Raw genomic sequence first — 20,708 nt, 5'->3', positions numbered from 1 at the left:
GGTCTCACAGTTATCAAGCTGAGAAGTTAGAATTCAAACCCAGACCCAGGTTCTTAATGCATTTTAGCCATGACCACTTTCCATCTGAGGGGTCTCTTTCTAGGCCAGCTCCTGCTGCCCCCGGGTTCTCCACACAGAGTGCGGAAGGTTCCCTCTCTTAGGCTCTCCATGGGTTGCCCCTCCTCCTGCCGGCCCTCCACGCCTTTGTAAGCCTCCCAACTGAGGACTCCGTATTCACCAGACGGGACCTGCCAAGGTGGAGGGAAGAAGCTATGGGTGAGCCGGGCATGGGAGCAGGACTCCACATGACTGACCTCCAGGCTGGAGAAAGGCCACGTGCCCACGGCAGACGCCACGTCTGCAGGCAAGGAACAGAGACCACGGGAACATCGGAAGACAAACAGGCTCCAATCCATGCTCCGAGGCCAAAGGAAGGCATCTGGACATGGCAGAGAGATGTGTCTGAAGACAGAGACTTGAGACTTAATGCTCCACTGAGCTACCTGAGGCAAGGGGCACAAAAAAAGATCTTAAAGGAAATGAGAGTTGAATCTTGCCTCATAGCTAATTCTGTGGGGAAGGAAGAGGAAGAAGAATGCTCAGAAACTCAGGAGGACATCATGAGGGGGCAGGAGGGGCATGAAAAGGTCCCCAGGAGCAATGCTGGGGGACATCCCCACAGCACTGATCCTGTCAAGCACCCCCACAAAAGGGGTCTCACAGTCTGCTCTGGCCAGCTGTGGTCACTCAATTCACTGGCCCTTCCTTCTATTTCCATGGCCTGTCGACGACCATCAAGACAAGAGTGTTTCCAATCCGCTTTCGTCCCTTGGGCGCAGTCCAATCCGTGAAGGCTCCCTGCCCCAAACAATGGGTTAAGATGGATTCTGAAGCTAAATCCACACTCAAAGTGAACGAGCACTATGATCAATTAGCAATATCTGCCATGGACACAAATCTGAGGGGTGGCCACATAGGCGCCCGTATTTGCCATCCCTGCTTCCAGTAATTTGCGTTGATTTTCTCTTGATGCGGCTTCATGTAGACCAGAGACAGTCCCTTTATTTCTGTGCTAGGCACTGTGCCAGGTGGTCACTGAGTAAACAGAAATTATGATACTCAGCAAATTGTTTGTTAAGCGAATGATCAAACTCATCTGTTCCGAAAAATTGACGACAAAGGAGCCAGATGGCCTGAGCGTTTGGAAGCGGCAGGAAGGGCCTTTTTCTTTGAAGCCAGTGCTCCATCCTGACTGTGCCCTGTGCCAAAGTCCCTGTGACAGGTCTGGGCCCTGACTGTGTTCCAGCACGAATCCCCAGGAGGCGTTGTTACTAACACAGCCAATGGATTCTGGAATGCACGCGCTGAGCCTCACTAGGAGAGGGCCTATGGACCCAGGAAGATGCCAAAGCATTCCTCGGACATCTGCTTTTACAAAAAGACGATACGGGATACAAAAAGGCAGACATATGCCTGCCTTGGTCTTTCCTGGGATTGCTGAAAGAACCATCTAGAGTTGGGCTAAGCCAATAGACTCTCACTCTGAGGGTCTCCCCTCGTGATGAGCAGACCCAATATTCCTCTTGGCTGTCCCTTGGCCCTCAGCAGGATGCCCTGCACCGAGGAGATACTCAGTGGATAAGACAGAAACATCGCATTTTAAAAACGCTAGAACAGATGGGGAGGAGGGCAAACAGGTGAGAAGTTATGGTCTAAGAGGTGAATAATCCATGAAAAAGTGTTCAACATCACTCAGCATCAGGGAAATACAAATCAAAACCACAGTGAGACACCACCTCACACCAGTCAGAATGGCTAAAATTAACAAGTCAGGAAACGACGATGTTGGTGAGGATGCAGAGAAAGGGGAACCCTCCTACACTGTTGGTGGGAATGCAAGCTGGTGCAACCACTCTGGAAAACAGTATGGAGGTTCCTCGAAAAGTTGAAAATAGAGCTACCCTACAACCCAGCAATTGCACTACTGGGAATTTACCCTAAAGATACAAATGTAGTGATCTGAAGAGGCACGTGCACCCGAATGTTTATAGCAGCAATGTCCACAATAACCAAACTATGGAAAGAGCCTAGATGTCCATCAACAGATGAATGGATAAAGAAGATGTGGTATATGTACACAATGGAATACTATGCAGTCATCAAAAGAAATGAAATCTTGCCATTTGCAATGACGTGGATAGAACTAGAGGTTATTATGCTGAACGAAATAAGTAAGTCAGAGAAAGACAATTATATGATCTTTCTGATATGAGGAATTTAAGAGGCAGGTGGGGGTTCGTGGGGGGAAGGGAGGGAAAAAATGAAACAAGATGGGATCCGGGAGGAAGAGAAACCATAAGAGACTCTTAATCTCAGGAAACAAACAGGGTTGTTGGGGGGGGCGGGTAGGGATAGGGTGGCTGGGTTATGGACACTGGGGACAGTACATGTTATAGTGAGCAGTGTGAATTGTATAAGACTGATGATTCACAGACTGTACCCTTGAAGCAAATAATACATTATATGTTAATTAAAAAAAAAAAGAGGTGAATAACAAAAACCCTAAGAGGGGATAAGAGGAAATACAAAAGGAACCAACACAGACACACATCACTGCTACTGGGACCAAGAAGACAAAGAAATTGAAGGAAAAGTTTGGGACAGAGTCACAGAGGAGAAGCACATGTGGGGAGTCTGGAAACCAGAGGCAGACTTTGAATAGGGAGAGAGAAGGGGAGAAGAGGCACCGGGCAGAAGAACGGAGAACACAGCTCACAGGCAGGAAGGGAAAGGCAAAGCTGAGAAACAGGAGGAACATCCATGGAAACGAGCCTGGGAAATGCAGGGAGTGAGGTTAGAGTCAGACACACGAAATGGGGGGTATGGCAGGAGCCTGGGGGGTCCACTATGAGGCCTCAACTAAGGGATAGATCATGCAGAGGAAAATAAAGATTAAAAGCCAAGGCCAAGGACACCTGGGTGGCTCAGTCTGTTTAGCATCTGACTCTGGATTTCGGCTCAGGTTATGATCTAGGGGGCTCTGAGATCAGATCGAGCCCCCAGGTGGGCTCCATGTTAAGGATAGAGCCTGCTTAGGAGTCTCTCTCCCTCTGCCCCTCCCCCCCCACACACATACGCTCTCCCTAAAAATAAAATTAAAGCAAGGCCACATGAAAAGGGAGAATCGGAAGGAATCAGAAGTGCCAAGGGAATCAAAGGCCCATAGGCCACCAGGAACAAGAAATTAAAGAGATGGATAAAGCAGCCATTGTCCATGAGTCCTTAGAAACACAGGTTCTTTATGTGGTCTACACACCATCAGACCTTGCCTTGTCTGGCAAATGCCCAGGACCTGGAAATCAAGTATTTAGGTGGCTCTTTCTCGTGCAGCCTGGAGCAGCCCGCCTTATGTGGGCTCCTCATTCTCCCTCTGCTTCATGGGAAAATAAAGAGGGGCAAGGCCCAGCCCTCCTAGATTTCCAGTGCCCTTCACTCCAGACAGCCCCCCAGGGACCAGGGAAGCCCTCGAGTCTCCGTAGCAGGGTAAGTTTCTAATGCATTTACTCCTCTTAGCACATCTGCATTTTAAAGGAGGCCTGACCCAGATGCTTAGATTTCCAGTACATTCATCCCCAATATCCTATCTGCTAACCCCCTCCCCCAGGAGCAGACAGAGTGGGTAACACACAGTCCTTGGGCTCAGGGGCTCACAGTTTAGCAGCTGAAAAGGCCATTCTGGTCTGTTTTGCACATTATCTTTTCCAGTGGTGGGTGGGGGGGTGGGGCGAAATCCTATATAGTTAGAGATCCACATACCTGGGATGGACATGAACACAGGTTCTAGAGGCAGCGAGACCTCAGTTCAAATCCCACCTCTTCCACTTACCAGCTAAGAAACCTGGGATAAGTTTCCTGATGTCTGAGCCTCCGTCTCTGTCCTCTGGGGGATGAAACCCTCAGCAGGTTCAGTACGGTGCCGGGCTCTGTACAGTGTCTGGCACAAGGTATAAACTCAACAACTATCTGCCAAGATGTTAGGAAATACTAGAGGCTCACTCCTGGTTTTTAGGAAATGCACATGGATTCAGATCATAAGCGGACATCTCCCAGAGACTGAGCAGGGCTTTGAGTCTCCTGAACATTCCTTGTTCCGGTTCCTTATTTGTAGATAAAACCACCAAGAGAACCTCTCTTCTTCTACCTTGCCCTTATCTGGCAGGATGTGGGGGGTGGACTGTAGCACTGACATTTCCTGAGCATACACTGCATCCAGCATGGTGCTAGGCCCATCAGACACTCCAACTTTTCTAATCTTCACAGCCCCGAAGGCACAAATATTTATCCCAGATGGAGAGAGAAAGCAAAGAATGAAAGTGACCCAAGGTCCTGCCGGGAATGCAGGGCTGGATCTCCAACAGAACACCTCCGTGGCTTCCCAGCTCCTGACCTGAGCCAGACCTCAACCCCAGGCACCAGGAGAGCCTTCCAAAAATGCAAACCAGGGTAAGATTTGATCCCAGCTTTTTGATTTAGTGCTCTAAAAATCTCAGCTGAAGCAGCAAAACTTTTGATGATTTATTCCAATACTCTTAGCTGTCCTGTCGAGCCTGATTGGGACGATGCCTGGCTGGGGCTGGAGTGTCTGGTCTGGATCCAGCCCTGGGGTGAGTGAACTCCTACCAGGTGTTGGGGGCCCCCTCAAACTCATGGCCTGGAAACTGTAATGGAGAGAGCATCAAGATTCCATTCTTTTGACCATCCTAGATCTTGAACCCACCAGCTCTCTGAGAAACCATACTAAAGACTGCCAACATTTCTGTTTCCATTTAGAGATCCATTCTTACTGAGTGAACCTATCTGCCAACGGTCATCCAATGGAATCAGCAGATCCGGTCCTCATTGGAGAAATTAATCATCATAATACACAAATAATCACTAACAATTACTGAGTATTTGACCTGGAGTCAGGCATTGCCTTTCAGTAACCCAGTGACTTAGATGTGAGCATTAGTTCCACTTTACAGATGGGAAAACGGAGGTTTCGAGGGGAGGGAAGGTTAATCAAAGTCAGGCAACCGGTTAGTGGCAGAGACAGAAGGCAAACCAGAAAAACTTTGCTTTACGCACTGTGTAATGCTTTCCCAGGGAAGCCCGGGCAACTCTGCACTCCCTCTCCACCTGCCGGAGCGACTAGCACATCTCCAGCCTCACAGATGGCACAACGGTTCCTGCTGGGACTGGGGTGTCTGTCTGAAGAACGCTCCAGACCAGTGCATTTTCCTACCAACATGGACACGTGGCCCTGCCATTCCATCCCACTCGGTCCTGGCCACGAGGTGAGGAAGCTAAAAACGGACTGGTCCGCACATAACGCTTAGTGACCTCATGAACTACAAGATCACTGTGAGTACCTCGTGTGTACATTTAAAAACGAAGACAGAAACTTCATGAATATTGTCCAATTTTAGAAAAATTGTGCTTTGCCTCAAGATGCAAAAAAAAGGGGGGGGGGGACACAAAAGGTCCCCAGTGGCTGTTTGTCACGGGGTAGAATGATGGATGGTTTTTATTTCCTTATGGATTCTTCCCTTTATGTCCAAACTTTCAATAACAAACACAAATTAACCTTGATAATAAGAAACCAAAGCAGTTACAAAAATAAGCTGATGGACAGCGCCCCCCCCCCCCAAAAAAGTCTACATGATTCAGAGTAAAGACAAAGAATGACTTCCTCTGTAAGTCACGTCGTTGGCACAGATCCCCTCACCTTGCGGCTCCCACATCGTGCCCTGGTTATGAATTTCCACCTCCATCGAACACGACTCAGATTTCAAGCCTGCCTCTGATGCTAAGAATGGCAGCGTGGGGAGTGAATTACCTTAACCCGTCCATGGCGCCTTTCCAGTCCGCGCGTGGCCTTCTGCGGAGGGAAGGTTTAATTACCGAAAGCTCTGTGACGCAGTCAGCCTATTTTTGGCCTGCAGGCGGGACAGGTTAGCTCTTTATCCACTCCTGCCTTGGCCCAGCCGAGCCTCAGAGGTCACAGAGAGGAGGCATTTTCATCCTGTCCCGGTGCCAAGCCTGTCTTTCTAGAAGCCACTCCAGTCCTGCCTCCTGAGGGACCAGCCGGCCCCCAGCTCATTTCTCCACAAGGACTGGCACTGTCTCTCCTTATAGTATTGTGTGTCGTGTGTGTGTGTGTGTGTGTGTGTGTGTGTGTGTGTGTGTGTGTGTGTGTCCCGCCCCCAGCTAGGGCTATGAAATGTCCCGGCACGTGCGGGACCGGGCCGAGGGAGCGAGGAGCCCCTGTTGTGTAATGCACCTTAATGGACACGGTTCACTACACGGATCAGGGGGTGAGCTCCTTCGGGGAGATGAACTGCACCGCAGGAAAATAAATGGGCATTTGGGGGAGGGGAGGGAGACAGAGGAGGGGTTTGAGCAGGGAGCAAGAGGTCCTGTCTGTACCGAGGGGAGTCCGTGGAGTCAAATGATGGCCAGTGAAGACTATCCCGGCTGGGAGGAGTGGCCAGGGGAGCTTCAACAATACTGACAGCAGTAATAATAATGTGGATAGTAAGGACAGCTCACATTTCCACATCACTTGCTCCAGGCATCCTTCCAACCACCGTCCTCCAGACCCTCGGGAATCCCGTCGGGAAGGTACTACTCTTCTCTTATCCCCATCCCACAGAGGAAGCAGCTGAGGCACCGACAGAGAAGTGGTCTGTCCAAAGTGACGCAGCGAGTGGAGCGCTGGGCTTTGAAATCTCCGCCCGACCGCACCAACCCTGCTCTCAACCGCTTAACACTGTGGGCCTGCCCTCAGAACAGCAACGCCCAGCGTTCCAACGTTCCAGTCGTAATCCGCAGGCTGCTTTGCTCTGCCCGGCGAGCCACCCCTGTCCCTTAGCTGCTGGCATCTTCAGCCACCTGGGTCACCTCAGCAGCATCTGCAGTCTCGGGGGCGGGAGCTTGGGGAAGGGGGGGATCAAGATGCTCCCCGGGAGCACAGGACAGGAGGGGTGGTGGGTGCACTGTGGAAAGCAGCCTGAACAGAAGGTGATGCTGGGGAGAACAAGAAGTCAGCAGAGGCAGCCCCATGGGGAGTGCCTTGGAGAAAAGCAGGCTGCCAGGGGTCCCTGGGAAGGGGAAGAGACTCTCTCCGATCTCTGAATGGGAGATGTGGCTTCAAGCTGGTTTCACTTAAATCACAAATGGACCACAGGAGCCTAGCAGCTAGGTTGGAGGATTTGCAAAATTTCCAGACTGACCCTTGAATTTAGGTGCTTTATCTCCTTGGTTCTAAGATAACCCCCCCTTTTTTTTTAAACATTTTTTAATGTTTTAAATCTCTGTAATTGGGTTGCATGGTGTTTCTCTTTTCACTTTAAAAACTATTATTACATTGTTTGGGCAGCTTACAACCGAGGCTTATTTAGGGGGGAGGAAAAAGAGCTAAGAACTTTCTGCTGGAAGCAGTTGTCACTGCACAGACGGCCCGTTCACTCATCTCTTTACTGCGGAGGCCTGCACTCCTCCAGCCATGTGTACAAATGCACGGAAGCCATGCCACCCCACCCCACCCCCGCCACCTCACCAATAGCTCCTGCTTGTCCTGATCTGAGCTCCAACGCTGCTTCCTCCAGGAAGCCTCCCTGACCTACCAGGACCAAGTCTAACTGCCCAATTCCACCTGTGTGATGAATTAATGTCCACTGTCCCCCACTAGATGGTACCCCCCAAGGGGGCAGGATTGGGCCTCCCCACACACACCATTAAAAATCACCGGTCAGGGGCACAATAAGAATTTCAACAGCTTTGTGCCTTGTGAGTAAATGTGAGTCTTGACCATAAAGCTAGAAGAAAAATGACTGATTCCCATCTCAGAGGATCCAAAGTTCCTTTCAATAATCCTTCATAAATATCACTACCGACACAAGTGGGCATGGGCAGCTCTACTGACTTGGATTTAGTCGTTCCGGAAATCAGTAACAAATATTTTAAACCTTTCTGTTCACAGAACTGGTCAGCCCAACTTGGGAATACGGTGCCTGGAACTTCAAGCTCCAAGAAAAATAAGTTCAAGTCAGACAGAGACGGTCATTTGCGGTGCTGCTATAAAGCACACACAGTGGCTACAACCCACTTCAGTCATCCCAAAAAGTTAATCAAACGATGCCACCACAGTGGTAAAGTACAACAGAGATATTACAAGATGTTAATTTCTTATCCGTATTCGCATATGGCAACCGAGCGCATGTCCATAAAGCTGGGCATAAAGCAGGTCCCACACGATGTAAGAGTGGCCATAAGAAGGGAGTTTAGAACAAGAATTTGTAGGAAAGTAACTTAAGTTCCTTTTTCTTTTTTTTTTTAAATATTTTATTTATTTATTTGACAGACAGAGATCACAAGTAGGCAGAGAGGCAGGCAGAGAGAGAGAGAGGGAGAACCCACTGAGCCACCCAGGGGCTCCTAAGTTCCTTTTTCTTTAACAAAGGAGGGGCTGTTACCCTCAAAAGCAGATATAAGGGATAAAGGTACGCACCAAGATCTCAATGGTCATGTATTATGACCACAACACAACACATTTTAATATTGACGACCTCTGATTCATGGAATGACAGGTGACTGTTTTCCCTTATTTATGCTTTTAAATAGTTTAGCAATTTCCTGCAATGAGCATAGAGAATTTTTAAATCATAGTATTGATAGCCTTTTTAAAAAACTATAAACAAAGGAACTTTAAGGAATTAGTCTTAAATAGTGAAGAGACGTGGGCCAAAATGTAGACAGAATAAGAATTATTGTGAAAAAGGAAAACTGTGGGGCACCTGGGTGGCTCAGTGGGTTAAAGCCTCTGCCTTCGGCTCAGGTCATGATCTCAGGGTCCTGGGATCAAGCCCCACATCAGGCTTTCTGCTCAGCGGGGAGCCTGCTTCCCTTCCTCTCCCTCTGCCTGCCTCTCTGCCTACTTGTGATCTCTGTCTGTCAAATAAATAAATAAAATCTTCAAAAAAAAAAAAGGGAAAACCGTGGTGTTTTGCCCAGCTTGGTAACAGCCATAGACCGGAGCCCATGCAAGAAGTCCTCCCCTCAAAATTCTACTCTCCCACACTTGATCTATTCTTTCTGATTTCCTGAATTTTTGCTATCAGCAGCTTCTACTTCATTTGACTTATTACTCTTTTTCAATCATCTTTTGGGGCTTCTGAAAACAGAAATTAACATTTAGAAGGATAGAGTATTTGAATATTATCTCAGTTCGGATAAACCCTCCACCTGTTCCCAAAACCCAGTGAGCATTCGATGGATAAAAATGATATTCAGCCCTTTTCTCTCCAATTCTGGAGGGATAAAAAGGAATAATCCGAAGGGAAGAAACAGCAAGAACTTGGTGGTTTTTGTAACCCTACACTCTGTGCCGCAAGAAGGAGAAATATTTACCAGGCTCGCAGGGCAGAATGTTGTACAAAATACCTTCTGTATTTAGCAATATCAGAAAATACCTTCCCACTATGCAAACCAAGCCTGCTGGCTTTCCCACCACACCGAGTACCAGTAACGGTGCACTATCGTGTGCATGTTTGCTTTTGAATATTTGGACCCAAGAGCTTTTGCAGCAGGGTTAACTGTCAACAGTACCATCTTAATGAAGTCATTCGCATTATTCCGTACTTGCAAATGGAAATACAGCTTCGCACAGGGGAGAAATGGCGGGGCTGGGATTCATGGATTTTTATCTGGACCAGTTTCTTCAGCAGTAATTGCTGAACACAGGGACCATTAGAACCTCTAGGCAGAGTCTGGGGTTGAATGCAGAAGATGTACTCATTAAGGACGAAGTCCCCTACTTCTGGGTGCTGAAGTTCCTCAAGAGGAAATTCCATCTGGGGCGCCTGGGTGGCTCAGTGGGTTAAAGCCTCTGCCTTCAGCTCAGGTCATGATCCCAGGGTCCTGGGATCAAGCCCCGCATCGGACTCTCTGCTTAGCTGGGAGCCTGCTTCCTCCTCTCTCTCTTTCTCTGCCTGCCTCTCTGCCTACTTGTAATCTCTATCTGTCAAATAAATAAATCTTTAAAAAAAAAAAAAAAAGAGGAAATTCCATCTGGATTTTGATGATTTGATGACTTTGAAAATTTTTATAATTTTGATGATTTGGGTAAAAGAGACAACTTTTCCAACGCATGACTACCCATGGATGTGGGTGGATGCGTTACTTAAACAAGCACTTCAAGGGGGGAGATTGCTTATGGGAAGATACAAATATCAGGTTTTCATTCACTGACTCACTCAATACACATCCATCAAGAAGCATACCAGGGCCTGGTTCATTACTGAGGGTACAAGGACCTGTGCATTTTATTCACCATCTTAAGTCCTTTCAGAGCCAATTGCTTTTCTGATAAATCAGTTACACTTCCCAATGATTACTCTTCCTTTCTCCAAAACTACATGTCTAGAGAAAAGCTGATTCGAGAGAGGAAGCTCCCATTACTTCAGCCCCTAGGAAAAGCAGGTGTCCTTGCTAACTGTCATACCAAAGGAGGCTCTAATGAGTGTTTTACACTAACCTGTTGTGCCACCTTCCCATTTCTCCTTTTTCTCCAGGAGTATGGTAAGTTCCTTCTTCCCATCACCCCTCCCTGCCCACCCCCATCCTACCCAAGATTTCTGACCTGACCATCATCTGCTCTCCAGGAATGCACTGGCCCCCTAGCGCCACAGCCAGCTCTGTCTTCCATCCCGGTCCTGCTGTACCTCAGAGGAAAATCTGTCAGGTGCTTTAAAGTTTACCTAGCCCGTGTTCTGATGTCAAAGGAGTAACACACTGTCCTCCTGACTGCTGTCAGTTGGCTGGAAAGCTCAAGGTCGCTAAGTGTTTATTTGAACGTTGTGTAATTATGGGAATCAAAGACCTCATCAGGATCATCTTGGCTCTCCGATGTCCCTTTCCTCTCCTTAAGCAAGAACTACAGCAGCTTCCATGTAGTTCTCCCAACAGATTGCCCACAGAGCCCTGAGCCAGTCGCTGAGTTACCCAACAATCCTCTCTCGGCCACCTCCTCGCCGCCATCTTCCAACCCTGCGGGCACCCATGACCACTAACAACTTCATCCCTGGTAGCCTTGCTCCCGGACATTTAACCCAGACCCATCAAGGTACTGGGTCTTTAACTTCTAGTTGCCAATGTAAATGAAAGAAACCCACTCCTTTCAAGGTCCAGAGATGTTCTGGCCTTCCAATCCTTTCTCTATGCTTAAATTCTAAACGTTTCTGCAGCTTAATTTATTCCTGGGTTTTGAGGAACCTCTATTTTGTCTTCTAATTAAATATAAATTGGAAGATCAACTTGTTTTGAGATAGATTTGAACACCAGTCCCCAAGTCCCCTTCAGTGGCATCCATGGACAAGAGCACCACTTCTCAATTCCATTCCCACCACTCATGAACTAGGTGGTGCTGAGCAGATTATTTAACAACTCTGAGCCTCAAATATGTCATTCAAAATAGTAATAATAATAGTAATAATACTATCTCATAGGATTGTTGTGAAAATTAAATCGGTCAACATGCATATAAATGCATGCAACACATGGTTACTATGATTATTTATTATCACCATTATTGATTGGTCCCACAAATATTTCTTTTTTTTTTTTTTTAATTTTTCTTAGGTACATTCCATAGCCAGCACAGAGCCCAACATGGGACTTGAACTCATGACCCTGAGATCAAAACCTAAGCCAAGATCAAGAGACAGTAATTCAACCAACTGAGCCACCCAGGAGCCCCATCCCACAAATATTTCTTAGGCAAAGCAGTCATTGCCTTTATGAGCCTTTAACATCCTCCGAACAGCTCTGCTATTGAAAGCTGCCAGCAGAATCCACGCAAGATCTCAGCTCTCCTCGGAAGCTGGACTACTCCGCTGACGTCCTTCTAGTTGCCACACCTACATCCTGTCTTGGTGACATTTATCCCCATGGGATAGTAACGCTGACTAACCTTCATGGAGGACTCCCTGTGTGCCGGGCCCATTGGAAGGACCTTCTAGGTGTCTGGCCTGTTTGAATCCTTCCACAACTCCAGAGAGCAGGCACGACTATGACTCCCCTCTCTTCCCTTCAGGAAAAGGCACAGAGAGGCTGGGTAACTTGCCCAAGTTCACACAGTGGCTCAATGGCAGAGCTGGGACTTCAACCCTGCGCCCGTGCCCATGACTGCCCTACCACCCTGCCTCTCCCTGGAGTTACTACCTCAGTAGAAACAGCACACCACCAGGAACGAATATGTGACAAGGGACGAGAAACAGGCGAGGTGGGGGGTGGGCATGGGGGAGGCACGGTGGGTACAAGTCTGTCTCTGGAGAGTCATGAGGAGCAAACAACCAACCACTCAATTAGTCAGGCGTAGCCGGCGCCCAGCTCCCATTCTGCCTCTGAATGTTCTGAGGCTGCTGCAGCCCCGTGGATGTCTGAGGGGGGAGGCAGGCCGCGGGCTGTTCCCTGGCAGCGAGGAAGGGGACCCAGCTGGAGCATGGGACACACTAACGAGAACAAGGCTGCGACAGAGGCCGCTTCTTCTGGGTTGCCAAGAGTTTGGGACATTTGTAAAACAGGGGCTCGTCAGAGAGTTTCAGACAGATTCAGGATCCAGAACCAGAGGGTGCCTGAGGATCCCTTTCAGGCGGTGGGGCCGCAGGATGCCAGTCCCCACGGGGGCATCTCCCACAGATCTCACTGCACCTCCTCGGGACCAGCAGAAGAGCCAGCCCTCCGGGCATGCCCCCGGCTAGCGCACTGGGCTGAGAGCTCCCAGCACCGCTCTGCACAGGGCTCTCATCTCCACCTTACAGACGCGGCCTCGAGAGGGACAGCACGATGCTTCAGGACACGGGGCTGCCCAGGCCTGGAACCAGGGCCCGAGCCAAAGAGCGGAGAAACCCCAGCCATTGTCTCAGCCCCCGTAAGCCCCCTTTGAACAAGACGAGCACCCACACCTTTCCTTCCTTCTGCTCCCTCCGACACCAAGAGCACCATGGGTGAGAAGACAACCACCTCGCTGTTCTGGAGCCGGTGTGCAGGAGGCTGGCCTCCGGGGGTGGCCATGGGTGGGAGCCGTGGGCGAAGATAAGCAGCTGAAAGTTCCCCTTTGTGTGGCTCTCACAGATGTTTCTGGAAGGGGTCAGTTGGGGGTGAGTCATCATTTACCCAAGTCGACGCGCACTGAGAAGCCAGCTCAGATACTGTGGTTAAAAATAAATCTCCACTCACCATCTTCTTATTAATATTCTGTATGTGTGTTAAGGACCTTCGGCCCACAGAGAGAAAAGTTCATTTACCCAGAATGGCTACATTGGTTCTGACAATCTGGTAAAGAGAACTTGATAACAAAACCCTTATTTCTTTTCAAAAACTACAGGTAAACGCCGGGACTAGACAATCGAGCAAGGCAATTTCTTACCTGGACGGTCTGCTGGCATTTGAGTACCACTCACAAGCTGCACATATTTCTCCGTGCCTCAGTTTCTCCTTATGCAAAATGGAGATAATCACAGTTCCTGTTGTACTCATAGGTTAATACACAGACCCCTAAATCCCGCGGTGCCTGGAACATAACATGCACTCGATACAAGTGAGCTATTCTGCAAATTCAATCTACTTTGTAATATTTGCGGTCATGACCGTCATTTATGCTTACTGTGTGCCAGGGGCAGGGCTGAGAGCTTGCAGGCATTGCACGGTTGAGTCCTCCAGGCAATCCCATGATTATATATATATAATGGTATTATAATATACTATAATATATATAATGGTATTATATATAATGTAATATATAATGATATTATATCCATTATATTATTATAATATAATATATATATAATGGTATTTACCCATTTTACAGGTGGGAAAATGAGAAAATGGAGTCAGAGACTTCTCCATCTGGTGGATGGCGCAGCAGGACTGAGACCAGTTCCAGCCAAACTCACAAGCAACACTGTGCAGTTTCATTGTCTGGTTGGTGCCAGACCATGAGACTGGCAAGAGAGAGAACCTGCTGGTCCCCATGTAACTTGCGTAGACTGAGGCAGAGAGGCTAAGTAACGAAAGCATGTCCAGTTTCTTTGTGTGACACTGCGCTGAGAACAGCACAGTGGATGGGACAAGAAATGAAACCAATGGCGACTAGGAAGACCCAGTCTTCTCTCTTGACCAAGATAATAGAGCAATGGCCTTTCTGGTCTCTCTCAGGGGGAGCTGTATCCGTGCCACTGCACTGAGCACCGCCTCTAAGAGCCGCAAAGCCCTTGGCATTGCTCCTCGCACACGACAGAGCACGTGGTAAGCTAGTTTAACTACCATCCTGAAGTCTTACTTTGAGCGTGAGAGGACTCTGCGGTCAGCACTTCCCAACAGCTGTTACAGCATTCCCAAGTCACTCCGATCATCAGACTGTATTTAACTTCCATGTATGGGGATCACTCCTCTGGAAAACTCTTCATCCTTCAAAACCTTGTTCAGGCAGCCCCTGGGTGGCTCAGTCAGTTGAGCATCCGACTCGTAATTTTGACTCGTGAAATCGAGCCCCACATCAGCCTCTGAACTCAGCATGGAGTCTGCTTGTCCTTCCTCCTCTGATCTTCACCCCTCCACACTCCTCCCTCAAATAAATAAAATCTTTTATTTTTTAAAGATTTTATTTATTTATTTGACAGACAGAGATTATAAGTAGATGGAGAGGTGGGGAGAGAGAGAGGAAGGGAAGCAGGCTCCTTGCCAAGCAGAGAGCCCTATGCAGGGCTCGATCCCAGGACCCTGGGATCATGACCCGAGCCGAAGACAGAGGCTTTAACCCACTGAGCCACCCAGGTGCTCTGCAAATAAATAAAATCTTAAAAACAAAAAAACCCTTGCTTAGTTATCTCTGACTCCATACAGCCTTCCCTGACCATCCGCTCCCCTCAGCAGAACAGACGGCTCCCACTCCTGCTCTATTTCTGGATTCTTTACATAGTTCGAACCACTGCAACACAAGGTCCTCCATTAGGCTGTGAGCAACTCAATCCAGGAACCCACAATTTATTTTAGTTCTTTGGGACTTAGCAACGTGTGTATGATCTATGTCAGGGGTTCTCCACGGGGGCAATTTTGCACCCTAGGGGACATTTGGCAATGTCTAGAGGCACTTCTCCTTGTCACAACTAGAGGTGGGAGATGCTACCAGAAGGCACAGGCCACAAATGCTGCTAAATATCCCACAATGCACAGGGCAGCCCCTCCACGGCAAAGAATTATCCAGGCCAAGATGTCAGTGGTGCTGAGGTCGGGCTCCTGGTCTACCCGGTGGCTCTCAGGCCTCACTCTTACCCAGGGCTCACGGCCTGCAGCAACTTGTGCTTTGGTCCCCAGATATCTGCGGCACCTCTGAAGGAAGAGTGTACCTCCCTCATCCCTAAACACATGCTTTGCCTTGCAGTTACCTTTGGCCAGTGACATGACAGCATGTGGCAGAAGCTGGGGTGCCCCACCCACCTTTCTCACTCCAGCACCTTCCACCTGCCAGCCTCTGCGTCTCTTTGCCTGTGGCCTTTCTCGGAAGCTAGCAGGCTTCTCTGCCCCCACACAGGCCGGAAGTGCTGGGGAATTAAAACCCTCAGCCAATGACAGGCAGGTTTGGATGTGTAAATATACCGGCTCCCTTATTCCTCTGAGCTTGTGATTTGTCCCATCTCTGTGAATTTCCCCCATGGGATTAAACAGGAGTTGCCCACACTGGTAGCGAACTTGACACCCCACCTTCTTCTGGCTGTCTTCCACTTCCCCACTTCTAGGATCTAGAATCTTCTCCTAGGAACCCAGACCAACACAGAATAGAAGGAACACGTGATCCCTCCCAGAAGCAGCATCGAGAACCTTCGCATTGTTCTGCCATGGCTCATCTCCTCACTCTGCTATAAGATAGGGACAATCCAGGTAGGGGCTGCTTCTTCCACCAGGGTCCTACGTGGGGGATACAGGGAGGACACGTGCAACGGGTGTCCTGCAACCAGATATAACAGAAACAAGAAGGAGACTTTGTAGTCGCAAGCCACAGAGATTTGGGGCTTGTTGTTACAGAAGCATAACCTGGTGAGAGCTGACTGATACAGGGCCTGTCACTCCTGGGGGACCTTTCTGACTGACTGTCATAGGAGATCCAGGCTACCTACCTTCCAAATGGTGCTAGTCTGAGGGCAAAATTGTACAGCATAGCCTGGGTCTCCTTGGGCTGGGATATGATTATTTACTTTTTTCTCTTTCTCTAGAACTCACAGGGCCTTGTGCAGGGCTGAGAGACAGATGAAAGCACTAGTCACACAGTGGCCAGGCGACCTCGGGGAAAATCCCTTCCCCCCATCTGGAGCCTCCCCCTTTTCAATGCAAGATCTGACCCTGAGAACCATGCTCTATTCCCAGCACTCGCCCTCTGATTCACCAAGGACCACAGCCAACTTCATTTTCTCCTTCCCCTACTTGATCCATCAGCCTTAAGAACAAGCTAAGTCCAGGCCCAAACTCTCAAGGGAAAGACTGTCTCATCCACTTTGCAAATGGCTCATTTCTTTTCTCCTACTCACATGTCAGAAGCGAGAGCTGCCCTCCCCCTTCCCTCTGTCCATGACATTTATTGCGTATGCACCACGTGCTGTCGTGCATCAGGCTGGAAAGTCTTCATGGTCTGTCACAGCATTTCCCACGCCCGGGTCACTCACAGAGGCCACACAGCTATTTTTGCCATATCTGAATGCCATCTCGGCTATCTGTCACTTACCAGTGCTTAACACTAACCAATCCTTTGTCCTTAAACGCGTGCATCCCTGGAGGAATTTCTGCATTACTTCAATCCATGGAAAACCAGTAGCACTGACAACTACAAGGGGGGCTACGAAAATGCGCATGCCCAAGAACACTTTCATTGACTTTCAACTAGGTCTGCTTGCTGAGTCTTCTGCCTCCAGCCCCCTCTCTGTTTAAAAGGGAGGTTGAGGGGCGCCTGGGTGGCTCAGTCGGTTAAGCATCCAACTCTCGATCTCAGCTCAGGTCTTGATCTCAGGTTCATGGGTTCAAGCCCCACACTGGGCTCCACACTAAGCATGCTGTGTACACACACACACACATACACAAATTTAAAGGGAAGTTGAAAGGTTTGGGGGCAGCAGCAAAACACAGCAGCACCTGTTTTAATCTTGTCTTCATCAAAAAGGTTTAAAGAATTCAAAAAGGAAATGACCGTCTCACCATATGATGTGATGTCCCTGAATTTGCCATCAGTGCTCCTCCAGTCATCTCCTGTGCCCCCTGAAATCATCTCTCATTTCATGGAACATCCAGCTCACACCTGTGGTGAGGCTTTATCGTCTGCCTGGATCATGACCACATGGGGCTCAGTTACTGAGAGCACAGATCTTCTAGCCGGCCAGGCATGGGTTTGAGTCCTGCTGCAACACGGCCTCGCTGGGCCTCTCTGGCAAAGTCAGCAAACCTCAGCCCTCGGTTTCCCGCGGGTCAGTCTCATTCCCTCACCCACTCTGTCGTACAACTTCGGTGGCCGATGGCTACTGAGTCACAGTCTACATCTTCAGAGCAAACACAGCCGCCTGGTCTCCTGAGAAGCTGGATTTGAACCCGCAACCTTGTTTCTCTTAGTCCCAGCAAATTAGAGAATATGGCAACGATGCCTAGAAATCTTTGCAAAGGAAGGCTCTGAGACCTCACTCAAGGGCTTTCGGAGAGGCACCATTTCAATGATGCCGGAGGCATCACTCATGTAGTTTTCATGCTTTACCGAACTGTCAGAAGTACAGCGAGCTCCCTTAATGTGCCCAACTTCTTGCTAATGAAAGGACACTTAAGCAAGCACCCCCTGGGAGATGCCAATTCAGAGTCTCAGGCCCCACTTTGTGAGGTTCGTGCCCTTAGTAGCTCCATTCTACAAATGAAGAAACTGAGGCCTAGAGGATTTCAGGAACTTGCCTGAGTTCATTAGCACCTGGGAGCTGGGGATGAAAGCCCAGGCAGTCTGGCTGGAGCATCTGGACTGTGCCTAGGATGTCTCCCCGCCTTACAGCGCAGTCAGAGATTCAGGCCTGTGGGGTCTAGAAGCACCGGGACCCATCGAAGCCGCACCTAGGCTGCGTCCAGGGCTTGGAGAAGGCCTCCCTGCATGCACAGTGGCTGGCACAGAGCGCAGGGGAACATGAAGGGCTTCCATTCACAGAATGAGGGAAAGGGCGTCCAGGGACCAGAGAACAAAATGCTGGCCACCTCCTGCCTTGTCCCTCCTGCAGCTGTCCTTCTGCACTCTTTTCTCCTTGAATACCTTCTTTCAGCCCTCAAGGCCCACGGCCAAGGGCTGCCATTTCCATAACAGCCCCTTCTCAGTTGGGCAGACCCCGCAGGGGTGCCAGTCACAAGGACCTGGACCAGACTGTGCCACACGACAAATCCCAGGGACCCAGCATGGGGACAGGAAGCAGCTGGTCTGGGGCAGGCATGAGGCCAGCCTGTGGGTGAGGGCAAGAAGCCTGAAAAACCAGGGACAGAAAAACAAAAGCAAAGGTTGGAGGTACGAGGGGAAACTACGCAGAAGAAAAGAGAAAACACCAGAAACTGAGTAGATTAGAGATAGATAAGAGGACAGGAGGCTCAGCTGTATCAAGGCAGAGGGCTATGGGTGATCCCATCGGCTATGCGGGGGACTATAGGGCCAACACAGCATGGGCCCAGTCCTCAAAGGTGCAGAGCACCAGGTCCGTGAACCAATACTGAGAAGCTGCGTCCCAGAATCATGTGAACCACGAGCCACAGGCACAGAAATCAGATCATGGGGTTAATAATAGCTAAAGTTTACTGAGCATTAACTCTAAGCCAGGCACTTTGCTAAGTGCTTTACACAGATGATCTTATTTAACCCCTGCAGAAACCCTTGAGACCCCTTGTGGCCAAGAGCCTACTAAGCAAGAACCTGGGCTCCAAAGCCAGGCTGGGTTTGAATCCCAACTGCTCTATATCTTAGCTCTGTGATCTCGGGCAAGCTACTTAAACTTTCTGCTTCTCAGTTTCCTCATCTGTAAAATGGGATCATGCAAATAGTTATGTCACACAGATGTGATGAGCATTAAATAGAACAGTAGGGGTAACATTTACAGTGGTGACTCACAGAATGTTAAAGCCTCTGTCAACTTAACGGTAATAACTACTAACATTAGCCCTTTCAGAGATAATAATAATAATAATGATAAAGCACAGATAGCAAGTAAATTTTTAAGTGTGGGGATGGGAATCAAGCCCAGTCAGTCCTTCTAGAGAAGCTGGGTGTACAACCCACCTGCCTCACTGTCTTCTGTGAATTCAGAGGAACAAGGTGAAGACAGGATGCCACCAGGGGAATGTAGAACAAAAGGGACAGGAAAGCAGAGGACAGAAAGGGCATCTGGATGCAACAAGCACACAGGAAGGAGGCCCTGGAGACTGAACTTGCATGTGGTCCTGGCAGCCCAGATTCAACACCGCCCCCCCCCCCCCCGCCATGGAAACAGGTTTTCTAGATGGGACATGACGACTGTGTCCCCAAACCCCAGGGCACTGCTGCAAACTCATCACTGTGGCCAGAGCCACGCCTAAGTGTGCAGACCTGAGGAGTGACATCAGGAGGTCACTGGACCCGGACTTGGTGGGGTGGGGTTCCCTAGGATGCAGCAGAGGTAACAGCTAAGAGATACTGGGTGATCACACTGTGTAAGGCATTGCTCTAGGTGCTTGTGCCTTAACTCACTTAATCTTCACCCACACCCTAAGAAGTCAATTCTAGATCATTCCCATTTTGTAGGTGAGCACATCAAGGCACAGAGAGGTCAAGTAACATTCACAAGGTCACACAGCAAGCAGGTAAGAGAACTCGGGTCCTCTGACTCTGGAGACTATATTCTTAACCTCCAGGATCTATAATATCCAGCCAGGCTAGTCTCAGAAATGAGTCGATAATTTCTTAGGACTTGAAGTTTCCATTTTTGTAACTGGATCCCCAGCTTGGACACCAAAGTATATGCAGAACAGTCAACTAAAAGGCTAGGAATGGAGAAACTATCAGATGACCCCAAATTGAGAGGTGTGTTACAAAATAACCAATCAGTCCTCTTCAAAAGTATTAAGGTCACGAGAGATAAGGAAAGACCTAAGCAACTGTCACTGGGGAGGAGACAGAGAACTGAGTGCAATGTTGGACCCTGAATTGGATCCCAGAACAGAGTTTAGTGGGAAAACTAGGGAAATCCAAAAGAGTTCTAAGTTAACTGTATTGGAGCAGAGTTAATTTCTCGATTTTAACCAATGTTCTATGGTTGTGTGAAATATCACCATTACAGGAAGCCAAGAGAGGGGTGCCTGGGAACTTTCTGTCTTACTTCTGCAATTCTTCTTTTAAGTCTAAAATTATCTAAAAAAATTTTTTTTAATTACGTGTTGAAAAAACAAACTAAACATTCAAATGACAGGAGGATCAAAACCACTGACATTCTCAGTTTAGAAACTAACGCATTGATCTTTGTAATTATATTGTTTCCACCTATTTATGCAAATAAGTATTCATCTTGATTCAGCATCAGCTCTGTTTTAAATTATGAATAACAACAACCACGCAAAAAGCTGGCAGCACTTCGATTTCG

The 20,708-nt window shown here is 48.6% G+C and overlaps 1 protein-coding gene across 3 annotated transcripts in view; it reads right to left on the bottom strand.

Moving 5' to 3' along the window:
• Window positions 1–20,708, bottom strand: part of SLC1A2 (solute carrier family 1 member 2) — a 144,693-nt gene that overhangs the window by 86,159 nt on the left and 37,826 nt on the right. Inside the window, exon 1 of one of the 3 annotated variants that reach the window (XM_046014960.1) lies at window positions 10,682–10,752. The exons of the other annotated variants lie outside the window; for them this stretch is intronic. Within the exon in view, the coding sequence (XP_045870916.1) occupies window positions 10,682–10,692 (11 nt within the window). The 5' untranslated portion in view covers window positions 10,693–10,752. Of the gene's footprint in view, window positions 1–10,681; window positions 10,753–20,708 lie in introns of those variants that run through there. 3 annotated transcript variants of the gene reach the window in all.

Source organism: Meles meles, chromosome 8 (genome assembly GCF_922984935.1).
Source record: "Meles meles chromosome 8, mMelMel3.1 paternal haplotype, whole genome shotgun sequence".
Taxonomy (NCBI): domain Eukaryota; kingdom Metazoa; phylum Chordata; class Mammalia; order Carnivora; family Mustelidae; genus Meles; species Meles meles.
The sequence above is the reverse complement of the archived record's forward strand: the minus strand, read 5'-3'. Positions and strand labels throughout refer to the sequence as shown.